The sequence below is a fragment of the Gadus macrocephalus genome, chromosome 19 (genome assembly GCF_031168955.1).
Source record: "Gadus macrocephalus chromosome 19, ASM3116895v1".
Classification (NCBI taxonomy): Eukaryota; Metazoa; Chordata; class Actinopteri; order Gadiformes; family Gadidae; genus Gadus; species Gadus macrocephalus.
The window spans coordinates 16,114,762-16,134,761 of NC_082400.1; the positions used below are offsets into that span (position 1 = coordinate 16,114,762).

General features: G+C 45.3%; 1 protein-coding gene across 1 annotated transcript in view; it reads left to right on the forward strand.

Moving 5' to 3' along the window:
* The first annotated feature begins 1,830 nt into the window (after positions 1–1,830).
* dcp1b (decapping mRNA 1B) overlaps positions 1,831–20,000 on the forward strand; it is an 18,306-nt gene continuing 136 nt past the window's right edge. The window contains exons 1-10 of the mRNA XM_060039002.1: positions 1,831–2,242; positions 2,995–3,035; positions 3,641–3,768; positions 10,760–10,826; positions 11,336–11,531; positions 12,074–12,175; positions 13,973–15,050; positions 16,409–16,608; positions 17,202–17,390; positions 18,260–20,000. The exon at positions 18,260–20,000 is cut by the window's right edge and continues 136 nt beyond it. Of these exons, the coding sequence (XP_059894985.1) occupies positions 2,084–2,242; positions 2,995–3,035; positions 3,641–3,768; positions 10,760–10,826; positions 11,336–11,531; positions 12,074–12,175; positions 13,973–15,050; positions 16,409–16,608; positions 17,202–17,390; positions 18,260–18,331 (2,232 nt within the window). The 5' untranslated portion in view covers positions 1,831–2,083 and the 3' untranslated portion in view covers positions 18,332–20,000. The remainder of the gene's footprint in view (positions 2,243–2,994; positions 3,036–3,640; positions 3,769–10,759; positions 10,827–11,335; positions 11,532–12,073; positions 12,176–13,972; positions 15,051–16,408; positions 16,609–17,201; positions 17,391–18,259) is intronic.

Genomic DNA, 20,000 nt, shown 5'->3' on the forward strand with positions numbered 1-20,000 from the left:
CCTAAAGATAGGCATTAACACGGTTTCCGCTGGAGTAAAGTAATAGGAGATAGTGAGAATATTTTAAAATAAATGTGAAATAATACTTGAATAGTTGATGAACATTGGGATCAATAAATGAATACACTAGAACTGCTGTGGTCACATGCACTGTATATGATTATTTAGCATAGAGCCCATGAGCCATGCATTTTCATGAATCAACTCTTAATTAGTAATCGTAAATCCAATTATAACTTGTCAAATTACTGTTAAGAGTTAAGTATGACTTTGCGTAAGGCAAAGACAGACAGACAGACAGACAGACAGACAGACAGACAGACAGACAGACAGACAGACAGACAGACAGACAGACAGACAGACAGACAGACAGACAGACAGACAGACAGAGAGAGAAAAATAGATAGATAGATAGATAGATAGATAGATAGATAGATAGATAGATAGATAGATAGATAGATAGATAGATAGATAGATAGATAGATAGATAGATAGATAGATAGATAGATAGATAGAGAGAGAGAGAGAGAGAGAGAGAGAGAGAGAGAGAGAGAGACAGACAGACAGACAGACAGACAGACAGACAGACAGACAGACAGACAGACAGACAGACAGACAGACAGACAGACAGACAGACAGACAGACAGACAGACAGACAGACAGACAGACAGACAGACAGACAGAGAAAAAGAGATAGATGGATAGATAGATGGATAGATAGATGGATAGATAGATGGATAGATAGATAGATCCCTACACCCCTTGCTCGTTTGCCAGTAACCCATGTTGCTATAGGCTCAATAGAGCCCATTACAATTTACCACGGCAACAACTGTGCTCGTTCGTGCACAACACCTACTCACATTTTACAAAAAAAAAGTCCTTCATGTAAAACAAGCTGCACAGAAAAGAAAGCCATGCTCACAATGAGTTTAAACCTTGAAGAAAACATTTGGTCCTTCTAATGATTAAGGGATTATGGCTGAGAAAAGCCTTATAACTTATAATCGGGATGTTTTCTCCTTCCGAATCGTTCTCATCTCACTACAGAAAACCAGGAACGGGATGCTCCAATTGAGCGTTATTAAAGAGAGGGAGTGAGGTCTTGTTGTCATGGTAGATGTATGATGAATTGTTATTAATGACCTGGCTATCCCAAAGTGGTTGCACATAAATGCCTGAGCGGAAGGGCTTCGCTTTAAATATTAATATGTACATGCTGAGTGAGAGATATATGAGAGGTATTTAAGAATGGAAGTTAATTTGTGTGTATAAAGAAACGTCTGAAAATGTCTGTGTCAAAACAGATATGTATTTGCTATATGCCTACTACATTTTATGTATATTTACATATATGAAGGTAAAACAGTGTCCTTTTCATAATAAAAAATAATGAAAAATATTTTTTTACATAGTAAGAGCTTGTTCAATATTTTAGGATCAATTTTGCCCATGGTTTTTATATTATTCCACTATTAATAGAACTTGATTATTTGCATTCATCCAAATATCCTTTCCCGTCCAATATGATTCCTACTTTGGTCTCCGTGCTTTAGGGCTGACGAGAGATGGGCCAGATCTCTTTTTTTTTATAGGTTTACTGACACCCTGTGGTTCAGTTAGGTATTACAACTTCTGAACACCTTTGATTAGACTGGCCTCTCTTTGGCAAAAAACAAACAAAAAACGACGTTGGATAGTAACGTATAAAATAGCAAGTGAAGGTGGTTCATTTATAAAATTACGTTTCTTAGTGACTTTACTCGGGATTAAGTGCAGATCCATCACTCGAGTTCGATTGGTAGTCCTGGCACTCAACGATCGCAGCGCAACTACTCCGCTCTGACTGTTTACAATTCCCCGACGAAACATGGCCGACGGCTGTTGACTAACTCCTTGTTGATGTTTCCTTTAAGATTAATTGTGAAGTATTTTGATTGATTTTTTGCAAAGTTAGAAATAACGGCGACAAGTTCACTCGTCTCTCTTTCTCTCCCAGTTAAAAAAAGACCTCTGCATTTCAGCCTTTTATTACATTGGTTCTGAAGGCTAGCATTCGTGCTAACTTTTCCCATAGGTAACAATGACAGCGACTTCAGCGGGCGGCAGCACCTGTCTCACCACCAAAGGACTGGACATCAGTCTGGCCGCTCTGCGCAGACAAGACCCCTACATCAACAACATTGTAGACGTGGCCAGCCAAGTCGCTTTGTATACTTTTAACAACAGGACGAATGAGTGGGTGAGTCTTGAGTGGGGGTCAAGGGGCTTCGTTAGCTTAGCTCGTCAGTTTCTGCCATACGCGCTAGGCGCGCGCTTTCTCCTTATGCTGTGAGCGGATCCTGCATTGTATCGGTTATCCCGGTTTACCGCAATGCTGTTTCCGGTCTGCTACTCCACATGAGCTGTGTACGACAGTTAAACTGTCGAAAAAGCGAAAAGACTACGAGCATGGCAAGGAGCCCACATTTTTAGTCTTTGGTTGAATGATTTGATTAGAAATTATCCGAAACATGTACCTGAAACGAATATCCCTGTATCGGAAGTCCCTCCCTCGCCTCTTGCCGCTAAACCCATGAAAATCATAGACCCGCACTCCCTCTCTTTAATAACGCTCAATTGGAGCATCCCGTTCCTGGTTTTCTGTAGTGAGATGAGAACGATTCGGAAGGAGAAAACATCCCGATTATAAGTTATAAGGCTTTTACTGTTTATGTTGGTATTGAGCAAAAAGACTAGGGTGTATTTTGCCCATTTCACTGAGCCAATAATATAATTCATCTAAAGTAAACAAGATAAGACACAGTGCCCTGTTTCTTGAATCTGGAGTACTTTACTTTGATTGGTTAACTGCATGTGCTTAATGTTTTCAGTGCAGCTTTATTTATCGTAGCGACTTAGTCACATTACTTTCTCACAGCATGTAATCAAATGTCGCATTATTATTGGAGTATTAGTATGTTGTTACACAATGTTGGTCCTTTTTGTCTACAGGAGAAGACAGAGGTGGAGGGGACTCTGTTTGTCTATACAAGGTAATGTAGGACTCTGATTTAGCCTGCATATCTCTAATCTCTTGTTCTGTTATTTATGTTTCCGAGACGCTATCTATAGCCGTTTCTAAAAGGAGAAATAAAAGTGACCTATTTTTGTTATGCTTTTTCTTGAAAAAAAGCTTGTTATGCTTTTTCTTGAAGGCTAATTTCTAACCTTATCTGGCTTACGAAGGAAGTGTAATAACATTTGATAAATACTGGCAAATACCCTTCACAAATTAGCAGGCCTTAAGGGGATTTAAATTACTAGGATACGACTAGACAGATATTGATTGTCTGGGCAGAAAAGCTAGACAAACAATATTTTTTATTCTTGAATAGAGAAAAGCAGCATGTTCAGATATTTCTGAAATCAATGAAACAAAGTTTCAATAGTAGACACTTCATTGAATAACATTACAAAGTTATGATTACACAGAATAAAAAAACAACCTTATAGAACAACCATATAGCTTGATTATTTTTCTGAAGACTGTTAGAGCTTTTTGAAGAAAATGGTTAAGTTCTCCATAAGCTGCTTCTATCTTGTTAATACATTTATATAACGGGACTCTTGTGTGCATTTTCCATTGTGTATCCTTTAGACTGGCATCTCCGAGGCATGGCTTCACCATCATGAACAGGTTGAGTATGGAGAACCTGACAGAACCAATCACAAAGGAGCTGGACTTCCAGCTCCAAGACCCATTCCTCCTCTACCGCAATGCACGCTGTAAGTACCGCATGTGCTTCATACACACACGCGCGCAAGTACACACTCGCGCACACAAACACGCACTGCTCTTCCACAGCACTAGACAAACATGCACACAAAACTGTGCCAAACGTTTGACCTATGAGACTTTAAGATTGAAATCTCTTGTCTGCTGCTATCAAACATAACAAATTGTGTTTTCCAGACAGTATTCTGTACCCTTCAACAATTCTGAATCCCCATTAGGCATAAGGATGGCATTTTTGCCTAACTATGGACAGATGTAAACGGGGATACATCACATGAATTTAATTAAGAACACTAATAAGCGCGAAAGTATAACTGTTTTAAATATTTTTGAGCTTACCCTTTAATTTAGCAACGATGTCACTGGATACTGTCCCTGCGCTAGTTTCAGTGGATTAATAACCACTGGCTTTCTGATGTATTTTGAGTGGGTGGGTTATTAAGTTAACTACTCAGTCTCTCTAAAATTTGTATTATAAGAAAATGAATCATGATAACGCTGTCAAAACTAGACCTAAGCTTCCTGTATGTGTGGAATATTAACTGAATTGAATCAAAAGAGATCTCAATAGAATATCAATATGCAGAATTTAGCAGAGTGAAACCAAGTTGTGGCTTTGTGTTCTGCTAGCTATGTGGCACATTTCAAAATGTACTGGTCAGAGTCGAAGAGTTATTTTTGCTATAATCACTGTTGTTATCACAACTGTCATGGCTGATTGCAGTCACTTGATATCTCGTTCCTCTCCTGTCTGGTATATCTGTTCTTGTCACCATATTGCGTATCCAGATTGCAGTTCTTCTCCGTACACGGGAAGGCTTACAAAAGCACGTATGCTTTAAATATTAAGCACCTGGCTGGCTGGGTCATTTTATTGATAAGATGACATCTCAGGGGAGAAGAAAAGGGCCATTGTTAAAGAGTTGTATAGTGCTGGAGTACCCCTAACACAAGTCTTTGTTAAAAGCAGTATGGGCTGGAGTTGACCTAGTCTCACAGAGCCAATCTTTCCACACGGAAAGGATCTTGATTGACGTAAAGCATGACCAGTCACAGACAGTACACCAGGAGTAGCGCTTTTAGAAAACAGACCAGCAATGAAGCAAACGTGCTCTTAAAGTACGATTGCATTCAATGCTGAGCGGTATACGGGCAAAGAAGGAAACCCGCCCCCAAGGACCTAATAAACCCATGGATGTCAATATAAGAATAGACCTGATGCACCAATGACATGCCAGAGCTACGTCCTGATATCTGAGGGACAATGCTGACAGCCAATGAGTATCGTGCCGAGCTTCTTCAAGGCTCAACTTGCTGCATCTCTCAGACGTTCAGGACACAGTCACATGTTGATGTAGTGCAAATGAACGGAGGAGGCTGAGACTAAAATAGGCCTAACATACTGTATGTCGGCTCACTCCAGCAGATTATCCAACACTATAAGTCTTATAATATTTTTACCAAACAAATGCTCACGAAATAATGGGTTTCCATTTCATAGCTCACGCATTTTATCATTGGGTAAGCAAGGTGGCGCTACTGCCTACCACTGTTTACCCTGTGACATACGTGGCATCCTTTATTCCGTGTTTATGAACAGATTAACATGGAGGCATAGTATATTGTGTACTGTACTGAGGAGCACCAACCAGGAGGTCCTTATAAGGAGTGGTGGTTTTCAAGTGGCTATACAGTGGTCTCTCTCTCATTATTGTACTGTTGCGCGCTCTGTCTTTATCTCTCTCTTCGGAACAAGCATGCAGAAATACAATTTAGAAAAATAGATATAAACATGGATATCTATGACAATATCTTCAAGACATTAATAACACCAGAAACACAATAGACAGCAGACACACACACACACACACACACACACACACACACACACACACACACACACACACACACACACACACACACACACACACACACACACACCCTCAAGCACTGCATAGCTGGCCAGAAGAGATTAGATAAACATTGCCATTAGCTGATAACATAAACACACACATGCACACACATCTATTTTGTTCTCGTCTTCATCCACAAGACTCTTCGTCAGGCTTTGTCCGAGGCAGGTGGAATGTCGTATTTAGACAGCCATGCATTCCACTGTCCTGCCTGTGTTGTGGATACGCATGACACCCCAGTAAGAACTCACTGAGTAACCAGTCGAGTCAAGGGTGACTCATCTGCATGGTTATTGTAAATATTCTATGAATGGTGACTATTGTGGGTCCGTTAGTGACCAAGTCTCATTGTGGTGAACTAACTATTCTTAATTCCACATGAAATGAATATCGACCACCAAACTACATTTGGTCTCATTCATGTTAATTAAAGTCTTGGGGGTCAGTAAATCAGAATGAACCACAGCGAACAGCCGGTGGCTTTGACCATTTGTCTTAACATAGCTTAACAAAGAAAATACTATGAGGGGAATTTTGGAGCACAACTCGTCGATCAATCGCTAGTTCTCATTGGGCTTTGCTGACTATGGGGAAGCCCAAGACAGCCGCTGCTGAGCTGAATTGTCGTTGGTGAGTCGGGTCACGTCTCTGGAATGCCAGCCAAGGCCTCGACTGACGCGACAGATTGCACACTGTAAGAGGCAGAGATTAATTTAAACAAAATGTTTTAACGGCAATCACAGACTCCGAGGTTATGTGGCTGTTCTCTCGCAGCCTAGCGGCATACAGTGCATCATATTAAATGATCTGCATTTATTTAGGGCCTTTTAACAATACACATTTACTTCTGAAGTGTATTCAGTTATTAAGGTGTTTCATCTGCCAATTGTTTTGTCTGTTTTCTTATATAACTGGGTCTCGAATAAAATGGGGGAAGTTGAAGGGATTTATTTGAATAAGTCCTTTGATTGAATCATCCGATGTAACACTTGTTTTCTGGAAAACAAGTGTTTTCTTATGTGAAAAACCAAGCTAGGATAGTGCATTTATAGTAGCCTTGGAGAGATATTCACCATCCACAGGTGCTGTGAAAGTGAGTATGGAAATATTTTTTGTTAAAAATGTGTTTTGATGGGCCGTGAAATATCCGAATCAGTATCATTTTTGGATCGATCCACATATTTGTGGATCGGGGAACACGCAGTGTGAATCTTCTTCCGTGGGTTACAAACAATAAAGTCCATGCACTTCACACATCAACACGGCAACATCCACCCCATCCGGAGCGGTTTGAGTCCGGAATCTTACTCAGGAGGTCTACAACATAAGCGTACGTACGTGTCACCATAACAAGTGTCTACGCAGTCTTGAGTTAGACCCCTTTTAGTCCATGTCGTCCACCCCTTTGCTGCCCACCGCCCGGCTCTCTCGCAGGGCTGACCTCTAAGCTCCGGGACCGTGGAATCTTATCGCTAGACAAACAGCTCCCACTGATTCGTGCTGCGGGAACCAGCCGGAATGGGCAGTTGGCAGAGAGTAGGGGCTGCTCCGGGGGCTAAAAATAAAAGCCAGGAGGCTGGAGACACCACAGAATAGGATAACGATTCCGGGAAGACTGGGCCTAGCCTCGGCTACGTTATATTACTCTTCTGGTGAAACCTTACCCAAACAGAAATGATACTTTGGGAGCAGACACACGTTGATGGCGGCTGGTCGGCGGCCACGAAGCGAGAGAACGGAAGATCTGAACATGAGATTGTTATTTTGGATTGGACTGTCTTAAGTGCTGATTTACACAGTGGCGGGGAGATGTAACGGCCTGACCTCTGGGTGTAGAACATACTCATGATGGTGAACCTCAAACTCTCTCAGGCTACTCCAGCCACATTGGCACATTGGCGACCATGATCTCTATTTCTTATGACCATGTGATGTCCTAGAATGCAGTTTATTGAGGATCTTTACATCTTATATCTTTATCTCATCATGGTTTGTGTTCACATCTGCTGGGGTTATCATTTCAACATGTATTATTTCATTTGATTATCGCCTGTGTTTGTAATTATGGGCTGTTACTGCATAAGAAAAATAGGGCTTGACATTTGCGATTCTGGTTACATTATCTGATTATGTGGAACTTATCAGCATAACATTCTTGAGGGTTTATATTTTTATTAAAGCAAAGTCTCCCAGCAGTTAACAACAATTAGACGTTCTCTGGGCAGATCTGCGTTTCGCCACTCAGTATTCTGTGTGTGAAGACTGTCTTACCTCCAGGCCGTACGAATGTGTATCCCAGCTCCGTCTCGGACACCTGCAGGCCTTTATAGCGGACCTCCGGCTCCTCTTCCAGTCGCTCATGCTTGGGTTTCCTCTGGAACAGGCTGCGCAGCATGGCTGTGGCCGTGCTCTTCCCAAAACCGATCCCAGCGACGACTTAAACGCGGACCTCCAAAACGTCGCTCTCGGTTGACCTTCTCAGCCGACGGGGTAACCTCACGTCAGCGAACAGCTCTTGCATCAGAGATCAGACTCGTTCATAGCCCAGGTATCCTTCTGGTGGGCCCGATGCCACTGGGGGGGGGGGGTGTCTGGGCGCTTAACGCTTCTCCCGTGAGCCCCTTGAACGGTCTGCTCAGTGTCAGGACGACAGCATTCGCTGTAATCACCTCTGTAGCGCTCGGCTCCGTGAGCCAAACACGGCTCGCGTTTTTTCAAAGTCCGTAGCCTTCAGTCTCTAAGTGAAGGGGCCAGTGGCCCTGGATGGAGAAAAGTACCTCATGTGGATTTTATTAAGGACCTGGGTAAAACCTTGAGGAATCCTGCAGCCGGGGTTTAAAAACAAAGTGGTGATGTAGAGGGGACTTCTGGGAGTGACTGGTAAAGCAGGTCCTTGACTCCAGCATCAGGCAGACATGCAGTAAAACACACGTGTAATCCTGGTTTGGACGCTCGCTAGCTACTGCTCCGGCTCTTTTCACTGTGCTAAAAGTAAACCAAACAGAGGCAGTCCACAAAGAATAGCAAGGATGTCCCGGTGGAGTAGTTTGGTTTTAAGCCATCGTCAATTTGTCTTCACGCTGGGAAAGCACGGCTTATCCCTCTTATATATTCAAAACAAAACCAAAAAGTAGAACAAGACGGCGCAACAGAAGTTGCGTGACTAAAACGATCAGAAAAAATGATTGATTTTAAACTAATCACAAAGGAGACAGACCAGAGACATGGATGTCCCACACAGACGTTGTCTGTGTGTGTTGGTGGGCAGTCTGGGTCCCACTGGGTCTTAACTCCACTGATGGGAGACCTTCCTCGACTGAGATTGGCCACGAGGTCTCTCACTTCCACTCCCTCTATTTTTCTCCCCCTCAGTCCCTCTGTCCGTCACCCACACAACCTATCACAACCTTAAGTGTGGTTAATCGTAGAACCCTTCCTCTTCGGTGTCTCTATCTCTTCTGAGTCACCGACGCGAGCGGGATAGGGTGGGAAGGATGGCTGGGCTTCCTCCCAGACTTATCTGAGTCCTCGGGGGCTGTGTGTTTATCTCCCGCTGGTTGAGACAAAGCGAAGTGTTACTTACTGGGGCGACTCAAGTTGTCCCAACAGCGCTTGAAGATAGTTTTCCCTTTGAAGATTTGACTCTTATTCTATTTTAGATTTCGCTCTTTGTAGTGAAGCATCTGGCTCTATATCGTATAGTAATTAATTTCAGTTTCAGACACACTTTTATTTTTTTTCCTCTATCTCATGCTACATATGAGCAGGCCTGGTTCCTTCTGCTCAGTGCTGGACTTATAACTTCTCAGTTGAACGTGTTCTGGCTTTGTCCGGCTCTGTTTGGGTAAGACGTCGTTCATCCACACTGAGAACAGTAAGTAGTCCTGAAGTAGGTGGTCACACTCTGCTGTTACTTATCTGGGACTGGGACTGGTTTTCCCAGGCTGTGTGTGTGTGTGTGTGTGTGTGTGTGTGTGTGTGTGTGTGTGTGTGTGTGTGTGTGTGTGTGTGTGTGTGTGTGTGTGTGTGTGTGTGTGTGTGTGTGTGTGTGTGTGTGTGTGTGTGTGTGTGTGTGTGTGTGTGTGTGTGTGTGTGTGTATTTGCAAACATCCTTCCCAAGCAACGACCCCATCTCTTGCTCTTTCTCTCTCTCTCTCTCTCTCTCTCTCTCTCTCTCTCTCTGTCTCTCTGTCTCTCTGTCTCTCTCTCTCTCTCTCTCTCTCTCTCTCTCTCTCTCTTCCTAGCAACCTGTCCATCTTAGGTCAACTGTGTATATTTGTGTGCCGACTTTGTTAATATCACATGATGCATACATAGTAGTTTAACAAGGAGTATCTAATAATACATGGATACAAACATGTTCTGGTGTTCCCTCCACCGCACTGAGAGTTGTATCTCTTCATCTTGGTAGCAGCCATGCTGGGATCCACGTCAGCACGGCCCAACGGTTCCTTAAGTGGCTATGAGTGAATGTTAATGTCCCGGAGGGCAGTCGTACGGTTTTTACCCAGCACAGTTAATTATAGTCTGTTTACAATTACGTCTCAAGCTCAACATGGGTACGCTAATGTTTTGGGAGATGAACTGTACTTTCACGGTGTAGTTAATTGATTTTCTCAATAATAAATACAAAAGGCCACATGGATACATAGTGGTCAGGGTGTTTTGGACCCCAGCTGAAATGTTCTGAGTTTGACTCCCAGTGTCTGCCTTCTACCTGTGGGCATCCTTGGACAACCCCATAACCCCTAACTGCTCCCTAGTGCATCTGAAATCACTGTTAGTCTCTTGGCATAAAAGCATCTGCTAAACGACTAACTAGTAATGTTCACAACATGTGTTGTAGTGATGTAGAACAGCCGTCGACGTCCATCTACTGTTAACATTAAGGCACTCATAGTTATTAGGGTTATAGCGTCGAGGACAGACTGGCTGCAGTCAAGGGACAGCTCATCCCAAGCGAAGGGGGAGACTTCTCTGGTGGATCCCTGTCTGTCCCTCTGTCCGTCTGGCTGGCGCTGTATTTCCAAGAAGGAGTATTAACGTGTTTCCCACGGCTCCTCCGCAGTTGTCATCCATGGGATCTGGTTCTACGATAAACAAGACTGCCAGCGCATCGCCCAGCGGATGAGAACGTGAGTACCGCTCGTTGTTGCCCACCGCCGCCGCCCCCCCACTCAGCCCAGTGACCGGCGCCATGTGAGTCAGAGCTTCGGCCGCTAGCTCTGCTCGTGATCATCACAATCACTAAGAGTTGGAGCCCCAGAGGGTTCACACACAAGCGGTTGCGTGTGGTGTATCGGGCAGAATGATGACATGACAAGAGGCATCCAATGCAAAAACAACTGCAGGGTAAAGACAATGTCGAGTAAGATATTAGGAATTGATATTTGTCTTAGTTAAGTTAGCTACTCTGTTTTGACTTTATTACAATTTTGTTAACTTTTCTTTATATATATATATATATATATCCAGCTGTGGTGTAGCTTGCTGCTGTATATTAGCGCCACATATATTGAAATTGAAGTATGATGAAATATTATGCATAACTCTGTACAGATGATTTTCTCTGTAAAATATTGTAAAATATACAATATATTAAAAAAAGGAACGCATGTAACGCTAAGGTTTTCTGTGTGTGCAGTCTGACCCAGCAGGAGCAGGCCCTGGCCCAGTCCCAGGGGGGGGGCCCTCTGCCCCCAGGAGGAGGCGTCGCAGCAGGGGGGGGAGGACGAGGAGGAGGAGGAGGAGGAGGAGGAGGAGAGGTGGGAGGAGGTGTGGAAGGCCATCCTGTTGACATTCTGCAGATGCTGGCCAAAGCACGCAACGAGTACGACAAGGTAGCGACCTCTGCGGCCGCCTCGAAGCGCTCCATGATGTGCTGTGGGAATTATTCTTCCCACCTGCCAGGGCGGACAAACGGACCAGCAAAGTGGTTTGATGCGTAACCCTGACTTCCCTGCCTGCCAATTGTTCAAATCGACCTGCCGTTCGCCTTGGAGCCGTAATGGAGCGAGGAGGAGGCGGAAGGCGGTCGGTGTGAGCGTGGATGGAAGGGGATTGGGGTGTGCCTACCATCGCCCGCTGCTTGTTAGGTAGATCGGAGCCCGACGCTGCTATGATTGGTTGGAACCTGGACTTTGAGGCTGTGTCACAGAAGGTTTTATTCGGGGATGACTCACGGTGAATCGATTTTAAAGGAAAAGAACCACCACTCAGAGTTTCATTGTTATATTTAAGATGAGGTAGGACGGCTTGCCCCAATACGGGGCAGTAAATCCAGCATAATGGAAGTCTTTGCATAGAAAGCTATGCCGTTAACGTTAAATCACACTCAAATCGAACTGTCTGTTTCATCCCTTTCCCCCTTTGTGTGTCTTAGGGAGGACAGTCTAGTTCAGAGCCTAAGGAGATTGGAGGCAGTAGCATGCTATTTGGGAACCCCCACCTCATCAAACCAATTCCAGTTAAACCTATCACTCAGGTATGCACACACTACAGCGTTCTCTAGGACCGCCCCCCCCCCCCCCCCCCCCCCACCTGTAGGCTGCGGTCAGGGCGTGGGTTGTGAGGGAGGGTACTGAAGGTGAGGTTTTGGATCTCGATCAGAGCTTCAGCATGTGTTGTTCACACTGTGTAGTAGGATCGGGTGGATAGGTTCAATCCAAAACATCCCAATTATCCTGATAGAACGGTATATCAGGATTGAATACAATTATGACGTGTCAATACCGTCTCAAAGCATCAGAGTCGCTCGTTATAAGCTCTTGTTTCATTTTTGTGCACACTTATTCAAAGACCACTGATTGCTTTCATTTGAGGCTGGATTTTGTGAATTTTATCATCTTATTTTTTCTTTAACCCTAAACTAAACATGCCATTTGTTATTTGCACGGTATTATTATTGAAATTACGACTAATTCATGCATATTTGAGGGATCTTTCTGCTCGTTATCTTGCATGACTTCATCAGTTTAATTAAGAATTAAATAGGCATCCAGACATGCATATTTTTCTTTGACTTCAATGAACACATATTCGCACTGTGATCGACTAAAATCAGATTGAGGACATAGGACGTAGAATAAGATAAAGGTTGGACAAGTCCCTTTATTCTCCAATGGAGAATCTGAGAATAAAGGAAGGATAATGAATTAGCTACAACCTCTAAAATCTGGAAAAAATCAGCACAAATGAGTGAGGTATGTTTATGTCTCGAATATCGGCAATCATGCAGACAATGTAGAGAAAACATGAAACAATATGCTGGTTGGGAATCTGCTTGACAAAGTCATTCCGTTTCAGGCAAATGATAGCCAGATATGATGCTGATTCAATTATGCCTTTATGCTTAAATGCCTAGCCTAGCTTACTAGCATAAAGTTCTGAAACTAAGAAGGCCTTGTACTTAATTTGTTAATGGATTTATTAGGATTAATCAAGAATGGGGGGGAAAAGTGATTAGCAGACGATTGCTTCCACCCTGTGGCCGATGAGGGAATAGCAGGCCACGGCACATTGGAATCAGACGTGATGAGATGTGCTCTTGCTTAAATCTCAAGATCAAGATTCTTTATTTATCGCATGCATAGTTTTACATGTACATCAAGCAGTGAAATTTAATCCTGGCTTCGCTTGAAGACTGCGCTGACACCCAATTAATTTGATAATAAGTCTCTCGGTTCGCAGCAAATATAATATTTTTTTTTATTTTTTTTATGAATTACCCTATGGTCATTTTATGGACCCTCCACCAACCTCACCCTCTTGCTTTTCCCCATTGCCCTGAAGAACAATGGACCATTTACTTTATTGTACCAGTGTTTTGTTTTACCGTTTTGTCTTGCCTACTTGCACTGCTCAGAATTATTGCACTATTTAGAATTTATTTTATTAAAAAATATGACTTATTCCATTTTACCAAATGTATCCTTTGTACTTGTACTTGCACCGTGGGTTCAGAGACAAACTCAATTTCTCTTTCTATATTTGTCTTGTACGTATTTGTAATCGACAATAAAACTAGGCTTCGCAAAGATTTTATATCTGCCATATGTCTAGTGTGGGAAGTTGCGTGTGTGTGTTTGTGTGTGTGTTTGTGTGTGCACGTGTGTGTGTGTGTGTGTGTGCACGTGTGTGTGTGTGTGCACGTGTGTGTGCACGTGTGGACACACCCTACTACTCCTCCACATGTGAAGTTCCTAACAGAAGAGTAACGTTCTTAGAATTGAATTAAAAGCTGACTTTGACTTATTCTGTCTTCTTCCCCCCCCCCCGCCAGGACGGGGACCCTGGGGAGCCCCGGTCCCTCTCTCTGGCCACCCTGTTCGGCTCCCAGCCCCCCCACCCGTCGCCCTCCGCCCCCACGGGGCCCCTCTCCCCCCGGCCCCCCCCCACTGGCTCCGCCCCCTCGTCCGCCGCCGTCCCCCCCTCGGGGTCCGGCAAGAAACCGGGGGGCCGGCCGGCCGTGGCGCGCTCCCTCTCCTACGACGACCCCGTGGGGGGGGCCCCCAAAGCCGCGCGGGGCCCGGCCGCGGCCGCCCCCAGCGCTCTCCCCCTGATGAAGGCCCCGATGATGGGGGACGGCGGGGCCCCCCACGGGGAGAGCGCCAACGCTGCGGTGAGGGGCCCCGTGGCGTCGGGGCCCCCCGGGTCTCCCTACTCCGCGTACGTGGTCGCCGGGGCCCAGGGCCGCCACACCGGGCCCCTCCAGCCCCATCTGCCCCCCCAGCCTCAGCAGCCCCCCCAGCAGGGCCAGGGGCAGCTCTGCCCCGCCATCCAGAAGCTGATCCAGGGGCCTCGGGGCCAAGGAGGGCCCCCGCCCCCGCCGCCGCCGCCGGGCCCCGCCGCGCTGCACACCGTGTCGGAGTCCCCCGAGAACCGGCTGTGTGACAACGGGCTGACGCTGCTGGAGCAGCAGCAGCAGCACCACCACCACCAGCTCCACCACCAGCACCTCCAGCACCAGCAGCACCTCCAGCACCAGCAGCACCTCCACCAGCACCATCACCTCCACCAACAGCACCAGCACCACCACCAACAACCGCACCAGCACCAGCCGCAGTATCAGCAGAGTCCACAGCAAGACCACCTCCAGAGACTCTTCCAAGCCCAGGCCCAAGCCCTGGCCCTGGCCCAGGCCCAGGCCCAGGCCCAGGCCCAGGCCCAGGTCCCTGTCTCTACCGCCCCCTGCTGCTCCAACCCCCCTCCCCCCCTCATCCCCTCCATGCAACACCCGATGCAGCCAATCACGGCGGAGTCTGCCTCCTATCCCCACCCCCAGCACAACCAGCAGGTGTACTTCAGCCCGTGCAAACCCCTCCCCGACGCCGCGGCCCCCAGCAGCCTGCAGGCTCCAGGTAACCAAGGCCACGCCGCTGGGTCTGAGGTCTCCTTCCACATGGTGGTACACCTGCTGCTAGGGATGGCGATCGTTGATGTTTATTGATATCGATACCATTTTCGATGCTCCTTAACGATCCGAGTCTTTATCGATACCAATATCGATACTACGATACTATTATTTGGTGGAATCACGACGCATTTTCAGTGATTAGGAAAATATTTAGGAATGGAAGGAATTATATGTTCTAAAATGATTAGAGTACTATACAACTGTATTAGTAATACAGAAACAAGAGTAATACAGTATTATTCATGTTTCTCATCAAAAAACTAAATTTTCCGTTCTGACATCTTGATAACCTGATAGTCGTTTTTCTTAGCCAACCTGAACACATCATCGCGCAGCACGTCTGAAACTTTATTTACTTCTTAAGATAACTAGCTTGTACGCCGCCGATTACAACATGGATTTCTCGATTGGATTACTATTTTTACGATGGGACTCGATAGTGGTATCGATAAGCCCAAATTAATGATTTTCGGGTTGAAAATAATGGTACTGGGTCCTTGGTGTAACGGGTTTCGATACCTATCCCTACCTGCTGCTGTCTGGTGTTCTTAAAACACAAGTTACTTTGTAACATACCTTCACTTGTGGCAGGCTAATCTGCGTCTTGCAAGCATTCGATGAAGTTAAAAATGACAATCGCCATGTTATCTATCATAAAATTCCTCAAATGGGCGATAACTTTCACCTTCCATATGTGAAGGCAAAGCTTTTGCCGCCATAATTATAAGTTTCCACAACACGAAAAATAAATAACCGCAGTCTGCGTACATAGAATCATCCTATGAGTGGCAGTAGGCAGAGTACAGGCCCAGTTCTTATCCTAAAGGAGTAGTGTCACAATTTCTAGTACAAGCGAGCACTGCTTCATGCACCTCAAGGCTCACAGCCTGCCACATCAAATCCATTTCCACCAACGGAGAACCCAAATCCAGGACCAAAGTTATTTAGTGTTAAAACATCAGTCCCACAACATTAAGGCCCAATCCCATTTTACCCCTTACCCCTCCCCCTTGTTTTGAAGGGGTAAGGGGAAGGGGGGAGGGGGAGGGGGAAGGGGTAAGGGGTAGAAATGGGATTGGGCCTAACTCTGTTGCTCTGATGGTGCAGACCTTAATTGGAATCACAACATGCATGACGCAGTGATCTCTAATCTTAGAAAGCAGGCGAGTGTGACAGTGAACGGCCCCCTTAAAGTTGCACCTCGATTTAAACACTCAATGTAACATCTGGTGGTTTCCTCCTGGTTGTCACCCTGACGGTGGGGCTCCTCTTAACGGTGCCTCCCTGTTGGTTCTCCCCCAGGGGTGTCCTCCACCATGCCAGGCGTGGCCCCCCATGAGCTGCTCCAGAAGCTCCAGCTGGTGCACCAGGAACAGGGCCAGACCCCCCACGAGGCCCCGCGCCACGGCCCAGGGTTCGCCCCTCGATTCCATGGTCCCGCTCCAACTCAAGACCCAGGCTCCGCCCTGGGCCCTGGCGATAAGGAGGCCATGCGATTCCCGGTAAACGATTTCGGCAGCGATCCTTAGAGTAATTTATAATGTATAAACATAATTAAATGATCCTAGCTGGCGTATATTTGTGTATTCTATTTTAAGTTGAGATGCATAGCACTTCTCTCCTGTCACAATCACCAAATGCAATAATAACTATAAGTAAAAGGTGTATTAGTACATTTCCCGTAAACATTTTCAATATATATCTAGATTTTATAGATATATTTATTAGTGCTGTCAAGCGATTCAAATATTTAATCGCGATTAATCGCATTAATCGCCTTTTTTTTTTAAATAATAAATTGCGTTAATTGCGCGATAAAAAAATTAACGCCGTTAAAATTGGTTTGAGTTAACGTCGTTAATAAGGCGTTTAACTGACAGCACTAATATTTATACTTTTTTGGAACTTTATTTTCAGATTTTCAGCTATACATAAAATACAAACAGCAGCAAATAAACAGACAACCCCCCCCCCCCTTAATATTATTATGTTATTATATTCGAGGATCATTATTGTATGCCTGTGCACGTTGGTCCACGTTGGCGGCCCCCTGTTAACGCCGCCCCCCTCTACCCCGCGCTGGGCGGGTCCGCAGGTCGCCTCCCCCCAGCGCATCCCGGCCACCGTGGCCCCCACGCTGCTCCTCTCGCCCAGCGTCTTCTCCCAGGCCAAGGCGGCGGGGGCCCCCCAGGACGGAGGCCCCGCCCCGGGCCCCCCCGCCCCGGAGGAGGCCCCGGTGCTGTCCAGGAGCCAGCTGCAGGACACCCTGCTGCACCTCATACGGGTACGGGCTCAGGGCAGGGGCAGGGTGGGCTCAGGGTGGGCTCAGGGTCAGGGTTGGGCTGGGGTTAGGGTTAGGGTTAGGGGTAAAGGTCAGAGGTATAGGTCAGGGTTAGGGTTAAGCTGGAGTTAGAGGTAAAGGTCAGGGTTAGGGTTAAGCTGGGGTTAGAGGTAAAGGTCAGGGTTAGGGTTAAGCTGGGGTTAGAGGTAAAAGTCAGGGTTAGGGTTAGGGTTAAGCTGGGGCTAGAGGTAAAGATTAGGGTTATAGGGTTAGAGGGTTAGGTCAGTGTTAGGGTTAGAGGGTCAGGGTTAGGTTAGGGTTAGGGTTAGAGGGTTAGTTCAGGGTTTGGGTTAGAGGTAAAGGTAAAGGTTAGGGTTAGAGGGTTAGGCTGGGGTTAGGGTTAGAGGGTCAGGGTTAGGGTTAGAGGGTTAGGCTGGGGTTAGGGTTAGAGGGTCAGGGTTAGGGTTAGAGGGTCAGGGTTAGGTTTAGGTTCAGAGTTAGGGTTGGGTCAGGGTTAGGGTTAGGGTTAGGGGGTTAGGTTAGGGTCAGAGTTAGGGTTGGGTTAGAGGTAAAGGTTAGGGTTAGAGGGTTGAGGTCAGGACCACCTGGGTGACTGTTTTACATGGACTTTTATTCAGTGATTATATTAAAGTATACATTTTTCCCCAATCTAAACAAGGCTGGATAGTTTGATTACTACATGAGAGAGAGAGAGAGGGAGAGGGAGAGGGAGAGGGAGAGGGAGAGGGAGAGAGAGATCTGTATAGTACTACTTACAGATTTTTTACAAAATAAAAACACGACAATCTTTGGCCAAACATTACAGGTGTTATAGTGTATATCATGTGTGTGTGTGTGTGTTTCTGTTGCAGACGGACAGCTCCTTCATCGACTGCATCTACAAGGCGTACATCGGCGGCCTGGCTAGAGACAGCCAGTTCTGAGGCCCCCCCTCCTTGAGAAGCCCCCCTATCAACCACTGCCTCTAACCACTGTTACGCCAGCGCCACCTACCTATGCAACAGCCTCTCTTGGTCCACACGCACACGCACACACGCACACACGCACACACACACACACACACACGCACACACACACACACACACGCACACACACGCGCACACACACACACACACACCTGCACGGCTTCAGTTCAATTCTCTGTGGGACTTATCTACCTATAGGCCATATTGGCTCTAAACACTAGCTAGTGTTTAAAGCCAAGAAGCAATGTGGCGGATATCGGTGAATAAGGCGCATGGGATTAGTTATGGTTCCAGGTTGGCATGGCTCATGTATCAGAGAGTGAACGGAGGGCACACTTCCCACTGTGTTTAGGAGAGGAAACCGTTGTCTTAATATCTGAATGTAGCTGAATCGTTTTCAATATTAATGGTCTCATTCCATCCATGCCGTCTTTTACCCGCTATTCCGTCTGGTGGCTAAGAAGCAATAAAATAAACAGACTTTTATACATTTGAGTACATGCACGGATGTGAACTGGAATGTCACGTCATTCCAGTTTCATTTTATAGATAGTTTTTATCCATTTAATGTTTTCAAAAGATATTCAGAGTTCACTTTTTATTCGTTCTTCATTTGGGTGTATCAAAAAATATAAAAATTCTGCCCCGGGTATTAGTAAATATAATTGTTTTTTACAAACGTGTAACGGTAAAGTAAAAGTTAGCGGAAAGCTAAAGTAGCAGCGATTAATATTGAGCAACATTTTGAACATTTCAGAGACCAAGTAGCCAGGTAATATGTTCCATCGTTAAAATAATGTTGTTATTTGTTTAAAATGGAAAAGGAAATTATTTTTCATTCGTTATTAAGTATTCAAATTTGTTGAATAAAATGTATAGAAGCCAGAAGAATTGCACTAGGCTGTTTATGCACTGCTGGCTCATCGGATAGGGCTCGCGGCGTCGGTAGCATGCTTTTACTGATCGGACAATCCAATCAATTATTGGGGCTTTCGTCTAAGAGAGGTAGGGGGATTTGACTATTGCAACACAGATGCTACTTTTGGCATTAACACCCAGCAGTGTTAGTTGTAGGCAAGTTTCCCCCCTCATGATGTGGTTGAACTGGTGGTTTCAGACATGGGAGAAGGCAGTATGACTGAAGTTGTTTGGGTGTTTTCCTGCTTCATCAGATAAAGAGGTCTCAGCCATACATGTTGCCATTCGGAGGAACAAATACTTGAATCCCGCCACATGGAAATACCAATATTTTTCATATGTGTCACTTATATCAATGGTCATGTCATATGTTGGTGAGATATCACGTTGAAGAAGAAAACAAAAAAGTGTAATAAAAATAACCTTATTGGGTTGTCGTAGTGAGCAAAGGGAATCTGATAGCCAGCCTACAGCGGTTCAACTGAGCAAAAATATATTGAGAGAGATTTTCCATTATTTTTTACTCATTCTTAAAACTGTAGGTTATTCTCCTACAGACATACCGCCAGCATGTAGTGTTTTAAAACATTTTAATGTGTACGTTCTGGTTTAACAAAGGCCACACTAATTTGCAACGAAAGGTCTTTGAAAAACTTTTCAAATCGCCCATTTTGATATATCGAATGTAGAAAATACTTTTCAGGTTTTA